At 42.9% G+C, this 16,435-nt stretch overlaps 1 protein-coding gene across 1 annotated transcript in view; it reads right to left on the bottom strand.

Annotated features, from left to right (window-relative positions):
- LOC145401336 (uncharacterized) overlaps positions 1 to 16,435 on the bottom strand; it is a 109,495-nt gene that overhangs the window by 42,185 nt on the left and 50,875 nt on the right. The window contains exons 7-9 of the mRNA XM_080273661.1: positions 15,766 to 16,191; positions 3,929 to 4,168; positions 968 to 1,116 (exon numbers count right to left, since the gene is read on the bottom strand). Of these exons, the coding sequence (XP_080129787.1) occupies positions 968 to 1,116; positions 3,929 to 4,168; positions 15,766 to 16,191 (815 nt within the window). The remainder of the gene's footprint in view (positions 1 to 967; positions 1,117 to 3,928; positions 4,169 to 15,765; positions 16,192 to 16,435) is intronic.

Genomic DNA, 16,435 nt, shown 5'->3' with positions numbered 1-16,435 from the left:
TCTAGCCACACTAATACACACTATAACACCCTACAGACCATACAGAACAAGACCCTAAAAATAATCACAGGCTGCACAGCTACTACACCTACAGACCACCTACACCAAGAAAACAAAGTCCTCAACTCAAGGATCATCTAGACATGAGAGGCACACAAATTCTATAGTCCTTCCAAAATATTGAGATCGTTTAGGCTTGTTCCTTCACGGGAATTCCCCTACGTGCGACGTTGCCACAGTTTCTACTGGGCCAATTACCGGATTTGAAAAGAGGAGTAATAATTACTGAAAGGAAGGAAGGCTGAAAAAGGAAGAGAGAAGGACAGACAGAAAAAGAATGATAGACATGAAGGATGAAGTAGGCAGTACTGCATCATGTGAAGGGATCAAGAGTGTCTAAAAAAATATAAATGCATACTCATGTCTCTGTCTCCCTCTCTGGAGGAAGAGACAAGGACAGGCACAGAAAAAGAATAATAGACAAGAAGGAAGAAACAGGCAGTACTATATCAAGTGAATGGATGATGGGTGCCAAAAAAAATACATAGGTTGTCAGCTCCCCCTCCACCCTTTCTTTTTCTCTCATAAACACACACACACGACCTCACTGCAGACTCAAATTTGTAAGGTGCAGCTAGAATTCTTATGGCTTGAATGCTGTAGGAATGATTGTGATGCTTTTAACTGGGCATGCTACTGATGGTTTTCCCAACTTTAATACTTTTTTTCTTGTTTTTTAATCATAGTTCATCCCATCTTTATGTGGGAAAAGGGGTCTGAGATTTCAAGAAGTGATTGGAGGTTTTTATATCAAGTACAACACTGCTATCAGGGATATTTTTCAATATATCATTATATTTTCTAGACTGTGGTACCTTAGCCCCTTCACCACAAACGGTGTATTTTGGGTTGGCTGTTATATTTGAACGAAGACTACCAATGACAATTTGTCAAACCACTGTCTCACCTTTCCTCACAGATTTGAAGGATGAATAGTCAATGGGGGCAGCAATATCCCTGTTCTCTTTGTCTTCATCCCGATGCTGTTGGTTCTCTCCACGCCCTTTCTCTCTCCCACCATCACCACCACCATGCCCCGATTTATCCCTTGGAGACCTGGAAAAAAATAAAATGAAAAAATAAAAAATATATTAAATAAAAATTACTCTAAATTAAGGACTCATTATCTATCTACCTATCTATCTATTATCAGATGCCTTAATCCCATAAGGGATGGCCAAAAACAAATTGCCTCCATGTCGCCCTGTCCCCCGCCATTTCACTGCCCAGCTCCCAGCCCACACCCCCCTCTCATATACTGTACCTCTCCACTCCATCCCTCCACCTCATCCTTGGCCCCCCCCCCTCCCTCTCCACCTTACTCACTCTCCATCCTCTCCACATGGCCAAACTACCTCAATGTGTTTCTCCTAACGCCTCCTATCACATCCACAACACAATGCTTCTTCACTTCCTCATCTGTCAGTCTGTCTCTCCATGTGACCCATTATCGTCCATCCATCATCCAATCCTATGTCGCCCCATGAGAAGCGTAAGAGCCCAGGGCCAGGCAAGTTGGTCCTGACATTTAAGATGAAAGTGACAAGCCTCACTCATCCCTGGGTGGCATTATGTGATCAATAAACCCCAACCATCCCTTGGATATAAACCTTCACCGACTCAATCCAACTGGAGTGCCGCAAGTACCCACTAAACCACCAAGCGCCATAATTTGGTTATATGGTTACCACCCAGCGTAGTAAATGATTTCCTGGTGTACATAAAACCATTCAGCTTGTCACTCAGTGTAGAGTCACCCACAGGCAGAAGGAACAGGAAAGACTGAGGGAAAGAAAGACAAAATTGGGAGTGTAAAGTCACCCGCAGGCAGAAGGATGAGGAAAGAATGAAGTAAAGAAAGACAGAAAAGGAAGGAAAGAAGGGAGGAGAGGAAAGGGCAGACATCCAAGAGCAGCACTACATTGCGTGAGTGGATGGTAAGTGCCCCCCCCCCCATTTTATTTTATTTTCAAATGAGTCCAATTTGGCATGTCATATTCCTGCTAGATGCTACAAGTACTTTTCACCACTCTCTTGTCCTGCCCACTGCTCTGCCTCACAGCCACACCCTTCATTTGCCCTACAGGCCACACCACTGTGCATGTCCTCAATTCACGTACACTTTAGATTATTCTGAAAGCTGTCGGCTGATTGGGTGCCAGAGTGCATTTATTATTAACTATGTAATTTACATTATTTTATAATGGTTACACTAACCGTTTGATGATAAGATGGCCCAAAATATTATACTGCACACAGTAATCCCTCATTAATCCAGACATAACAGAGCCAAAGGCATGTCTGGGTAATGGCAACATCTGGATACTGAATGCTATTCCCCTACCATACCCAGACCCTACCTATACCTACCTCCAACCTATACCTACTCTTTTTGTACAGTACCTGTGCTTAATTTGGCAGTGTTTTCTGGTCATTCAGGCATATTTAGACATCAAAACACACACAGGAATATCCTGAGTAATGCTAAACACCAAGAAAACCATGCAGAAAAAACAGTGAAAACCAAAAAAACACCCTACCTAAACACTACTACACTATATGCACTGTACCCCTCCTATGTAATCCTCCTCCTCCTCCTCCTTCCCCACCCTAGGGCAGGGTGAAGAGTAGAAACATCTACATAGCCCAAGTTTGCCCAGTCTAATGGGGGGAAGAGGAGGAGGAGGAGGAGGAGGAGGAGGAGGAAGTCAGAGAATTGCTCTAAATTATCACTTAGCATTGTTATTGGGTTATGTGGCAAATAAGCTTATACACAGCATTCAGTTTCTGTACAGTTTCAGTCTGACCATACTGTAAAACCCCTTGGTATCAAACTGATGAAGCCAATGATGTTCGTAAATACAGGAAGTTCACTAAAAACCAGCGTTTCTAAGATACTTCATCATGAGACCCACCTCTCCCCCAAAGTACAATTTGGGGGCTACATGCAGAGTTTAATTTGAATTAAGGGTAAGTGATTCTGACTCAATTCTCTTGAAAACATGCTTCTTGACTTTGGTTAAAATTTCCTGAATAACTTGACATCTGACTGAACTTGCTTGGATTCCCTTCCCTTCCCCCACCTCCAAAAGCAGAGCTAATCCACTAATTGCTTAACCCCTTCAAATGCAGGTCTCTAGTAAGCTTCATAAAATTGCATGGTGATGGCGAGAATTAAATATAATTTACTCAGGCTGAAGGAAAAATAGATGGTACTAACCCTACACCCTGTGGAAGATCAGATGAGCCTGGGGCCCAGTACAGAATGTAACAGTCTGACAATTAAAATATGATATTTGCTTGGACTAACAAGGTACAGACATATGTTATGAGTCCATATTATAATTACAAATCATAATAGATAAATAGATAGATAGAGAGACAGATGGAAGCAGCAAGTCAGATGATGAGAAGGTATTGTGTCTGCGAGAATCGAGCAATGCTAAACATGCTTACACACTCTAATGCTTGATAGGCACACAACAGCGCCTCGTGACCATACACACACATACTCACACACAGGCTTCTAGAACATTCCAACAACAGTGTAACACACATGACACGACCCCTGCTACACCAGAATTTAGGAAGCAGAGCTCAGAAGGAGGTTAGCATTAGAACTGACAGGTAGTGGAGAGAGTGAACAAGAAAGTGGGGCCCAACTAGACTTACTTATTACATTGTCTCTGTAAGACATACCCTGCTCAACTCAGATTTTCTCTGAAGATAATAAATTAAGATCAACTCACTGTATTCATCTTTAATTCCTACTACAAGAATCGAGTGACACATATACTATTTAGGGTAGGTGGGAAAATGCATGTAGCAAGGAGATATGTTACAGACTTTAGGGTATGGTAAAACTAACCTTGATCTAGAGTGAGAGCGTCGACTCTTCCTTCTACTCCTCTCCTCCTCTTCCTTTCTCCTATCTCCATCCTTTTCTTTCCTTCTCTCACTATCTTTCTCCCTTTTCCGTAGCCCTTCGTCTCTTGAATGTCTCTTTCTTGAGCGAGATCTAGACTGACTTGAGGATGAGGATGAGGATGAAGATGAGGATGAGTGTCTCTTCCTGCTCCTCTTCTGGGTAGGTGACTGTGAATCCCGACTAAAAAACAGAATAAAAGAAAAAAATATGTAGCTCATCTTGGCCATTTTCTAGGTTCATGAACACTGAAACATATATTTTTCATCCAGTTTATTTACAGACAATGCTCATTATCTCCACCAGCAAAGATGGTGGAGGTTGTCTTCAACTCTTGTTTGTCTGTCCACAAATCTCAAAAAGTTATTAATGGATTTCAATGAAATTTTGCAGTTATGTTGGATATGGACCAAGCAAGTGTTGATTAGAATTTGGAGGTGATTTGAGTCTGAGTCCTGGTTTAGAGCTGTTTTGTGTCTGTCCACAAGATATCTCAAAAAATTATAATGGATTTCAATCATATTTTACGGATATGCAAGTCACGGGCCAAGGAAGAGTTGATTACATTTTGGTGATCTGTGTCATCTGGTGAAGGAATTTGCAAAGGTATGTGCTCTCTGAGTGTGATTAACTTGTTTTCAGTCTGGGATGGGTTCTAAAACACTAAATTTTCCCTTGCAACTGGTAATGTATAATGCAGGAAACTGGCAAATCAGTTTTAAAGAGAGATAACTAAACTTAACGAGGCAATTTTTCTTTATATATATTCACATCGATAGGGTTATGAGAGGTAAAAACTCAACTTATGGAGAGAGATGGCAATGGTAATGAGTGCTGAAGGGAGGAGTATATCAAATCTGATGTAGGTAGATGATGCTGTGCTGCTTGTAAATAACAGACAAAAGCTTGGTAGACTGGTGCATTTTGTGGACATCTGTGAGGAATGGGCTTTGAAAGAATAAGTGATTATGAGCAAAGTGATGACTGCTGAAGGAGAAGGTGACTCACAATGTGATGTGCTGGTAGATGGGGACAGACTCACTGGTGGGTAATTTTAAGTACAGTACAGTCTCCATACAAGAGATAGGTTATACAGCACCTCATGCTAAATCAAGTTTGTGCTAAAATGTGACATATTTACAAGTAAAATAGGGGGTTAGGCTCTGGGAGCCTTATATTTTTCTTTAAAAATATATATAAAGATAGGTTATTATGTCTGCCTTAAGACACCCAAGGTAGTGTGCTCGCCTACAATCTTGCAGACTGGACACATCAGTGCATCCTACCCTAACCTAACCAAAAAGTGTTACACCCCAATAACCCTCATTATTTTAACCACCTACAACTGCCACTAAACCTAAACTTGAAAGACCCCAATACCAACCAGGCGAAAGCTTCTAATCTCATAAACAAGTGAAAATTTGCTGCCCAGAATCGTCCATATTTTGCCAAAAATTACTTTCAAAGTATTCAGCCACTTAAAAAATGCTGTGTGAAACTATTTTTGAAAGCATCAGTATTCACCAGAATAAAGGAGAAGATTAATTATAAACTCTTATATATCCATCGTTGCAATACCCGGCATTGCTGACTCAGCTCTATTAATGCAACAGAGTATCTGGCAAAAATTATGCAATATCCAGTGCTGAAACAGGACATACCCGGCGATTCTATGCAATATCCGGCATTGAGGCGTCTCAACCAGCTCGTAAGCGGTAGCTAACCAGTGCAGTATTACAGTACTGTATCACTACTTTATTGTATATTAAGATTAATTTTCATCTTTTACTCAAGGGAAAGTCTTTAAGATAAAGGGGTCGAGACGGATAGTAAAGCAATATCCAGCTCGACACCGAATACTGAGCTGATAGGGGGTACTATGCAAAATCTGGCATTTCAAGTTGTTAAGCGTGGGGCTTGGCTGAATTACACTGGATAATTGAGAGTTTACTGTACTGAAACCATCAGCATTGAGTGATTATGTACAACTTCTCTGATAAACAGGAATGAAGTAATCTATCTATCTATCTATAACCAGATGCCATAATCCCATAAGGGGTGGCTGTTTGACTCTGAGTTAGTTGTTTTGTGGACAGGGGCACCAACCCTCCACCAACTTATTTGTTGACATGTCGGGAACACATATGGTTGGTTATATGGTTACCACCCAGCGTTGTAAATCGTTCCTGGCTTATAGTAAACCATCAGGCTTGTCAATCATTGCAAAGCCACCTGAAAAGGAAAGAGGAGTAACAAAAAGTGACGGGAAAGATGAAAGAAATAGGAAGAGAGGAGGGCAGACACAGAAAAAGAATGATAAAGGTGAAGGAAGAAGTAGGCAAAACTACATAAGGTGAGTGGATGATGGTCACCACCTACACCAAGTAATCCTCAATAATAACAAGTCAGCCATGCAGAATAATCTGAATAATTCACAAGTCCTGAACTCACAAGTATCTTACCTAACTTCTTAAGTCAACAAATAGACACTTCACATATTACAAGAGCCAAATTTTCTAACTCAGAGCCTGTCAGTTCATAACAAAGACCAGTCACAAAACTCTTTATATAATCATTGCAAAACATGAACTTTGCTGCTCCCTCATCATTAACCTCTTTAGTCGTTTTTATCATACTCCAACACAAAACACATTTGACTCAATTTATCTGATTGAAAGTTACTATCTGCATTGTGCTCCCACACCACATGCCACTTCATCCAACAATTTTACTTCTCCAGGAATAAATGATTTTCTTGTGCTCTTAGCAGTTTCAGCATGCTTAGCCATTGTAACCAAGTTAGTCTGGTACCACGTGCTCAGAGTTCTGGGATGAAGTGAGGAGCAAGAAGGAAGGTGGGGGTGGTCTAGACATAAAAACAGTCAACACAACAATGAAGTTAAGACAGGCAGGTATCGGACGTGGGGGTTAGCTTGGGTTCAGGAACCATAGCAGTGACCAACAAAAGCACAACATAAGAGTTGTAAACAAATGCAGTCATTGGGAAATCCAGTACCCTAACACACCCAATTTGGGCAATGAGAAAGCTTGGTTTGGAGGAGTGCCTGGTTAGGGTGGTTATGGTCATGTATGTGGGTGCTCGCACCCAGGTAAGAGTGGATGGAGATTTGAGTGATGAGTTTTCCGTGAATGTTGGTGTACATCAAGTGTCAGTTTTGAGCCCCTTGTTGTTTATCATGGTACTTGAAGCCCTCTCACGGGACTTCAGAAACGGACTCCCATGGGAGATGTTGTATGCTGATGATTTGGTGTTGATTGCAGAGAACGAAAGGGAGGCGGAGCAAAGATTTAGGAAGTGGAGAGATGGTATGGGGTATAAGGGTAAATGTAGATAAAACAAAAATGTTGATATCTAGGGTTGGAGGCAGTACTGTCAAAGACGAGGGAGAGCGGCCACGTGCAGTTTGCCACAAGGGCATGGGAAGCTTGTGTAGTGTTTGTGATAAATGGGCGCATAAGAGATGTAGTGGTATCAGAGGAAGACTGCGAGATAATGCTGATTTTATGTGTGCGGCATGTCGGGGAGAGCAGGTGGAGATTGTCATGCGTGAAAGGATTGAACTTGCTGGTAAGTCTTTTGAGTGTGTGGAAGAGTTTTGTTATTTGGGAGACATGTTGTGCACTGGAGGTGGTGCTAGAGCTAGCTCTGTTGCTAGGGTGAGAAGTGTTTGGAAGAAGTTCTGGGAGCTGTTGTCTCTCCTGACATTGAGAGGACTCTCCCTATGTGCTAAGGGGTCTTTGTATGTAGCATGTGTTAGAAGTGTAATGCTGTATGGTAGCGAAACCTGGGCAGTAAAGGAGGAGGATACTCGCAGGCTCAGACGTACAGAAATGACAATGGTTAGGTGGATATGCAGTGCGTCCCTGCATGCAAGGCCTAGGGGGGGCTGGGTTTACGATGGAAGAGTTGAGAGGTAGGATGAGACCTGAGTGTTTTGGTGTTGTGATGAGGAGAGGTAGATTGAGATGGTTGGGCATGTGGAGAGGATGGGGGATCATAACTGGGTGCAGAGGGGGAGAAGTGTTAATATTGGGGGTGGGGTTGTGAGGGGTGTCATTAAGTGTGACCTCAGGGTTAAGGGACAGAACAGGGAGGCTGCAATAGATCATGCAGCATGGAGAGCCGCCATTAGGTGACCAAGGCCGACGCATGCAGCATGTTGGAGCCTTCAAAAACGAAACAAATTGAGAGATATTAACATCTGTCTACCTGTCTATTGTCAGATGCCTCAATCCTTTAAGGGGCAGCCACAAACAAATCACCTCCATATCACCCTGTCCTCCACCATTTCACTGCTCTCCCCCCAGCTCACATCCCACTCTCATATACCTCTCCACTCCATCCCCCCGTCTCATCATCGGCCGCCACCTTCCTTTCCTCCCCGCTAACTCACTTCGACACTCTCCTTGTTAGTCTCTTGCTCTCCATCCTCTCCACATGGCCAAACCACCTCAATGTATTTCTCCTAATGCATTCTATCACATCCACATCCACACACAATGCTCCTTCACTTCTTCATTTATCAGTCTACTACCCTTTTTAACTCCACATGCTCCTCTCAAGTAACTCATTTCTACTGCTCTCACTCTTGACTTGTGTCCTTCCAACAAGGTCCAAGCTTCACCTCCATACGTTAGAGTTGGTATCACAATAAAATCATGCAGCGACTTTTTTACTTCCATGCTCACGTCCCTACTTCTTACTACTGTTTTCAAAGAAATAGCAACCTTTCTTCCTTGTTGTACACTTTCCAGCACCTCATCCTCCAAATTACCATCCTTACTCGTCACACTACTCATATACGTAAATGCACTCACATTTTCCCATTTCCCCATCACCCAACCTCACTGTGCATTCAGTAACTTCATTTCTCTCAAAGACATAATTTCTCTCTTCCCTACATTCACATTTAGATTCCGTTTCTTACTTCCAAACTCTTTCACCAAGCCTTGCAGTCCCCGTTTGTCTTCACATAACAATACTGTGTCATCTGCAAAGAACAGTACAAGAAGGTTCCAAACGCTGCTCTTTCTCATTAGGACTGCTCCAACATCCACTGCCCTACCTTGTATCTCCCTCATAACTCCATCCACATACAAATTGAACAACCATGGAGACATGACACATCTCTGTTTCAATATTATCGTGTTATTGAATAATAAAGGGAGAAATTAAATGCACATGTTACTGTAAGATCACTGCTTCTTTGCCTTAAATTGCAATTACTGTGCCTGGATGCAATGATACGAGAGGAGAGATAAATGTGCAAATGGAATAGACAGTAGCGAAGCATAAGGAGGGAGAGGGCTGTGCTACGAAGATCTTGATACAAGATACGGGAGCCGAATGTGACACTTGCAAAAGGCTTGCATGTAAGAGTTTTAGTGCTGTACCTATGTGGACACACTGGTGTGAGACCAATGTAGAATGTACATTAAATAAATGAGGAAGAGCAGTGGAAATGGAATTATTGAGGAACATAATTATGTAGTGTGGGGAGAGTAAACAGGATATGGAATAATGTGATTCATTATAACTGTGAGGTACAGCCAAAGCCATTCCGAGGTGCAGTGTGACATATAGCTTCAGCATTGGATTGAAAATGAAATTATCTGCACATTTCTTTAGAGGGTGGACTGTTGATGAATGACTTGAAATATGTCATATAGAGCTACCTAAGGTCTTTCAGCTGCTCACAACACACCCCATGCATGTCTCATTAGTCACAGTTTGGTACAATGGAAGATCAAGGTCTGGTCCATCAAATTTTTAAAATTCAGCATGGCTATACCAAGGTAGATATTAGGTCAATTTTGTGCTGCATAACAATTATGCATGCACTCTTTCATGTGGTTCTTATAAAATTTACTCCATCCATCCAATCCTATGATGCCCCATGAGAAGCATAGGAGCCCAGGGCTAGGCAAGTTGGTCCATACATTTAAGATGAGAGTGACCAGCCTCACTCATCCCTAAGTGGCATTATGTGAGCAATAAACACCAACCACCTCTTGGAGATAAACCTACACAGGCTCAATTCGATGGGAGCGCCTTAATTACCTACTAAACCACCAGGTGCCATAATTTGGTTATATGGTTACCACCCAGCATAATACAGTACCCTTGCGTCCAGTACGGTCGGCAAAAAAATAAAATAATTCATTACTGTAGTACGGATTTGTTGGACTATTGCGAATCGGTCGTGCAGAGTGGACCAAATCCAAGGAGTTCTTCTCTAGTGTTGATGTGCTGTGTCCAGTACTAATACCCACCCGGGTGTGGAAAGATAGCCAACATTGAGGAATGTTTCCCTAGTACTGCCGCACCAGTCCAGTACCCCTTCCTCGTGACTCGTGATGTGTGCCAGTCAAATTACAGTACAGTAATCCCTATACTATCCGGACGTCCACTTTCCGGACATTGTGGGCCTAGACCTTCGCCCCCCCCCCCCCATCCGATTTTTTTCACACCCGTAATTTGAAATTGACGCGGCACTGAACAGCTGTTACACCATGGCTCCTTAACCCCTTTCATCCTCCCCCCTCCCCTGTCAGGGTTGCCATTTGGTAATTTTCATTACCAAATGGGGACCAATTTGGTAATGAAAAATTCGTTTGGTATGTGGTAGGTGGGGGCACTCACCATCCACTCATTCAATGTAGTGCTGTTCTCGGGTGTCTGCCCTTTCCTCTCTCCCATCCTTCTTTCCTTCCATCCTCTTCTGTCTTTCTTTCCTTGTCCTTCTGCCTATGGGTGACTTTACACTCTCTCTTCTGTCTTTCTTTCCTTCATTCTTTCCTTTTCATTCTGCCTGTGGGTGACTCTACACTGAGTGACAAGCCAAATGGTTTCCTGAACACCAGGAAACCATTTACGACGCTGGCTGGTAACCATATAGCCAAATTTTGGCACCTGGTGGTTTAGTGGGTAATTATTGCGCTCCAGTCGCATAAGCCAGTGAAGGTTTATATCCATGGGGTGATTAGGGTTGATTGCTCATGTAATGCCACTCAGGGATGAGTGAGGCTGGTAACTCCAATCTTAAATGTCGAGACTAACTCCCTAGCCCCGGGCTCCTATGCTCCTCATGGGGCAATGCAGGATTGGATAATGGATGGATGGATGATGAATCAGAATAATGCATTACCAAACAGATTTTTCACATGTATGAGGATACACAGGATGGAGATGGTGGATTGTCTGTTGTCTCTGATTAATCTGCTAGCCTATATAGCATGAAAATAATCAACATGCTATTAATTATAAGGAGAGTGATTACATTTATTTACACTCGCATATATAATTAGTGAAGAATAAATGCTAGCTTTACGAATTAGGTAATGGAAAGTTAAATTTGGCAATGAAAATTGAGGAGTTTGGTTAAGTGACCGTTGCAATCTGGCAACTCTGTTTCCCCGTCACCACCAACAGTTACTGCCTAACTTCGATCGTGAGTAGATGCTTATCGCAATGGAAGCCACACGTGCTCGTTTTTTGTGAATAAAGTGACTAAACTGCAATACCTCGCCACTAGACCACACGGGAATTTACAGTGTTGTGCAGTGTTAAGAAATTAGAATTTAGAGTGTAACGGATTAACTGTGGAGTGCAAACTGGCGGTTAAAACTGGTGTGGTGCAGTTAACAATGTGCAGTGTTAAACAATTATAACTCACAGTGCAAGAATTACTGTAAGTGCAGCACAACGCTAGAGTACTGTATGTGCTTCAAGAGCATTTTCACCACTGCCAAAGCATTTAGAGAAGGCAGCCACAGACGTGCTGTTAGTACCCTGGTTGTGGTACAGTCACTTCTAATTCCTTATTCTTTGGTTCCTTTTCATTTATTTCATGCTTTATGTCCATTATTGGTGTGAATAGGGTCTTAAATAGGTTTAAATAGGTGCTATGCATGTCTGGTAGAGTTATTTAGGTGGCTTACAAAGTTAGACTGGGTTAGAGTCCGTAAGTACCAGTCCAGGAGCCAGGGGCCCACTTTCCCGACATGCTTTTGGTTCTATTACATCAGATAGTGGAGGGATTACTGTGTTGCACTTCCCCCTGATGACGAAGACGACGATGTCAGTGTGTGACTATGTGGGATTTATGAGGGAGGCTGAGGCAGAGAGGCCTCCTCAATATCCTGAAGACCCTCCTCAAAGGGGTCAGTAGGACTTCCTACAGCCTCGGAAACTTCTCCCCCTTCCCCCCCCAAGCCCATCACTACTCACCATAAAGGTGTCAAAATGTAGTTAAGTTGAATTCTGGCGGTACTTCTTCAAGGCTTGTCTGACATCATTCATGTTTCCCATAAGGTCTATTGTTTCTCCAGTACGGATTTAGTCCAGTACGGTTGAACTGTCTGACAAAAATACGGTACTAGACGCAAGGGTATTGTAAATGGTTTCCTTCCTGGTGTACAAGAACTGGCGTAGTTAGGCCTGGGCATTGTGGGCTATAGCCCCAAATGTTTTATGAACAGCTCCGGATCTCAATTATTTTTTCTTTTTTTTAATACAAAAATAATAGCCGCGGGCAGGGCCAACACAAAATTTTAACTCTTGATGTTAGTACCAAACTAGAACTGACAGATCTGGTACAGAAAACAGTCGGTTTGATTAGAGCCAACAGACAAAGGGTTCAGTTCAGTGCAATTCCTGCAAGAATTGGACCCATTACACCTGCACAACACTTGCATCCAGAAAACAGTATACAAACACCTGGATCTGCTCCTTATGCCCCTTCCCCCCACCCACCAACCCTCCTACCAATCCTACTCCTACTTCCTTCACACCTCTACACCCAAACCCTCTGCACTTTCCCACACCATCCAGTCCCCCAACTCCTCCCATTCCAACCCATCCTAATCCACCTCAACCCTTACCTCCACCACAACCTCCTCCTACCCCTTCCCCTCCACCCACACCACCTTCCCCCCATGCTGCAGCAGACAACACACATCGCACACACAAACATAAACATCCTTCAGTTAAACACAGATGGCATAAACATCAAAAAACAAGAACTCACACAATTCATCAAACAACAAAACATACACAGTGCCATCTTACAAGAAACAAAACTACACAGAGCACAGAAAACACCGAAATTTCATAACTTCACCACCATTTGACAAGACCGGGCCGACGGCAGTGGCGGTGGACTCATCACCCTAGTAAACAAATCTATCAACTTTGCAGATACCAGTGCACACACAAAGTCACTTCTCCCCTCACATGACACCACAACAGAAATACAATCAATAAAAATATGCACTGGTAACAAATCATACATAACAATCGCTAATACATACATTCCCCCCAATCGTCCCCCACAGTACCACACAATTACTCTCCACAGATACACCACATCACTAAAATACCCAACATCATCCTGGGTGGTGATTTCAACGCCAAGTTGTCGGCCTGGCATGACAACAACCCTGACACAGACAGACGGCTGGTACTACAATCCCAGACAGATCATTTTTTCATACTGAAAAATCTAGACCAACATACCCATATCCCACACCAAGCCCTCTTCCTTCCATCATCCCCAGACACCACCTTCTGCTCTCCAAACCTTGCCCCCACTACATCATGGAGAGGGGTCAAAACCCTAGGTTCTGTTCACCTCCCAATCATCATCACTACCAAAACCAGAATCACCCCAGCTAGCCACAAACACACATACACTAATTATAAGAGAGCCAACTGGGAGGCCATTGTAAATGAAACAGAACAACATTTTGAAACACTAAACAGTACACCCATCACAAACATCAACAACGCTGTGCACACTTTCAATACAATTATACAAAAGGCAGACAAAAGACACATCCCCGGAAGCAACAGAAAGAGAGACAACCCCAACTTCACACCAGAAATTCAAGGCCTCATCAGACAACGGGACACACTGCGACACTCCCCAACACCCCATACACAAGACACTGTACAACAAATACAAGAACTCAACACTCAAATAAACAATAAAATGTCAGAACAGCAAACACTAAACTGGAAAAATTACCTCCAAACACTTGACCACAAAACAAACATCAGCAAACTCTACAAAACACTAAACAGAATCACACTTTCCAACAGCAACACCACACAATCACCCGCTGCCATCACAACAACAGACACCATACCCTCAAACAAACAACAAGCAAACACTCTCATCAATCACTTTTCACAAGTCAGCCATCTAAACTCCCATCCCGAAGACCGGCGTAAGAGAGTTCCCCCACAGACCCAGACTATGCACCTTTCAATTACAACCAGACGAAGCACATCATTAACAACCTCAAGCACTCATCTGCTTGTGGACCAGACAACATAAGCAACATTCACCTAAAACACCTTGGACCTTAAGGCATACAATCACTCACCATATCAAACTACAGCTACTCACACAACATAATACCCAACATCTGGAGGCATGGTATTATCATCACTATCCCTAAACCCAACAAAGACCCCATGTTACCCTCCTCACACCACCCCATCACACTCCTCTGCACCCCCTCTAAAGTCACTGAACGACTGGTACTACAAATAGTCATGCCTCATAGTCCCCTAACCCAGTCACAACATGGCTTTAGGCCACTACACTCCACAAACACCCTTCTTACAGACCTTGCACAGAGAGTTCTCGATGGCATGAATTCAGCTTGGCCACCACACAAAACACTCCTAATCACACTAGACATCAGCAAAGCTTTTGATGCCATCCCCCGCCACAAACTCACCAACAAAATACTCAATACAAACATGCACAATAACCCAAAATGATGGCTGGCAAACTACTTAACAGGCAGATGTGCACACGTAACATTTGCCGGTCAGTCTTCTAACATCAGAAACTTCACAAACGGCGTCCCCCAAGGATCTGTTTTGTCCCCTACACTCTTAAACCTATACATGCATGACATATCCACACCCCACACACCACAGACACACACAGCTTCCTATGCTGATGATATAACACTTACATGTACGCACCAAAATGCAAACACAGCCGCACACATCATCAACCTTACCTCAACACACTACACGAATGGTTCATCACAAACGGGCTCAAATTAGCCCTAGCCAAATCTACAGTGACCCTTCTCACAAACTGGACAGCAGAACACAATCACATTCCACACCTCACCATAAATAACACTCCCCTACCACACAGCCACACACAAAATCCTTGGCATAACATACAATACATCAATGTCATTTAAATGACACATCACCAACATTAAAAATAAAATAACACCAAGACTCAATGCCTTGGGGTCACTTGCCCATACAACATTCGGACACAACAAAGAAACCACCACCACACTATGCAAACAATACATACGTTCAGTGATGAATTATGCAAGACCTGCTTCGGCTCCTAACCTCACCAAAACACTCTACAACACTCTACAGACCATACAGAACAAGGCCCTAAAAATAATCACAGGCTGCACAGCTACTACACCCACAGACCACCTACATCAAGAAACCAAAGTCCTCAAAGTCAAGGTTTGACTTCCACGGGCTTGAATGGTGAGTGAATGAATGTGGGCACACTTTTGCTAGTTCTCATAACGGGTCTTTCTTACTCTAACAGACCCCACCTCAATCCATTCTTACATGAGGAAAGAGGTCTGAATGATGACCATGATGTTTTACTGGCCAATTAGCAATTAAATAAATAAATATACAGGAATGGAATTGCTAAATAATTTGTGATTTAATAATAACCATTACATATCCTCACCTACTATCAGAGGGAGACCTGTCTTTCTTAAAGCTCCTCTCCCTCTTCTCCTTCAGTTCCTCCTTCTCTTTCTCACTTTCAGGAACTCTGACTTCATTTCTGGTGAGGCGAGGACGAGTTCTTGTTTTCTCTTCATCTCGTTTTCTCCTCCCCTCTGGGTTTGCCTCTCCATCCTCTCTTTTCTCATCCTTTTTCTTCCTCTTCTCAGGGCTCTCATCCTCTTTTCTCCTCCTTTGATTGGGACTCGGTTCCCTCTTCTTCCTCCTGTCGGAATTTTCTTCTTCCCTCTTCTTCCTCTTGTCTGTACTCTCCTTTCCCCTCCTCTTTTCCTGGATGGTGACCTCCCTTCTCTCCTCTCTTTTCCTCCTTTCAGGGCTGTACTCCTTCCTACCGTCATTCCCTCTGGATCTCCTTGGACTAAGAGACCTGGAACCAAATGTTGCAATTCCATATCAAGTTATAGTATGTAACGAGATGATGCTACTGACCACAATCAATCCCTTCAACCTGGTGATTTATGCTGTATATTGTTTTGTTTTGTTTATAAACGCTCCAACTAGCTTGCATGTCAGCCTTGGTCACCTATTTTAAAATGCTGTACACATTTTAAAAATTAATTCTTGATATATCTAGATTTTATTCAGCCCTGTGGTGAGCTCTTGTAAAGATG

Source organism: Coenobita brevimanus, chromosome 55 (assembly GCF_032717465.1).
Source record: "Coenobita brevimanus isolate Jiangsu-jjx chromosome 55, ASM3271746v2, whole genome shotgun sequence".
NCBI classification, from domain to species: domain Eukaryota; kingdom Metazoa; phylum Arthropoda; class Malacostraca; order Decapoda; family Coenobitidae; genus Coenobita; species Coenobita brevimanus.
Note: the sequence above shows the minus strand (reverse complement) of the source record. Positions and strands in the feature narration are given on the sequence as shown.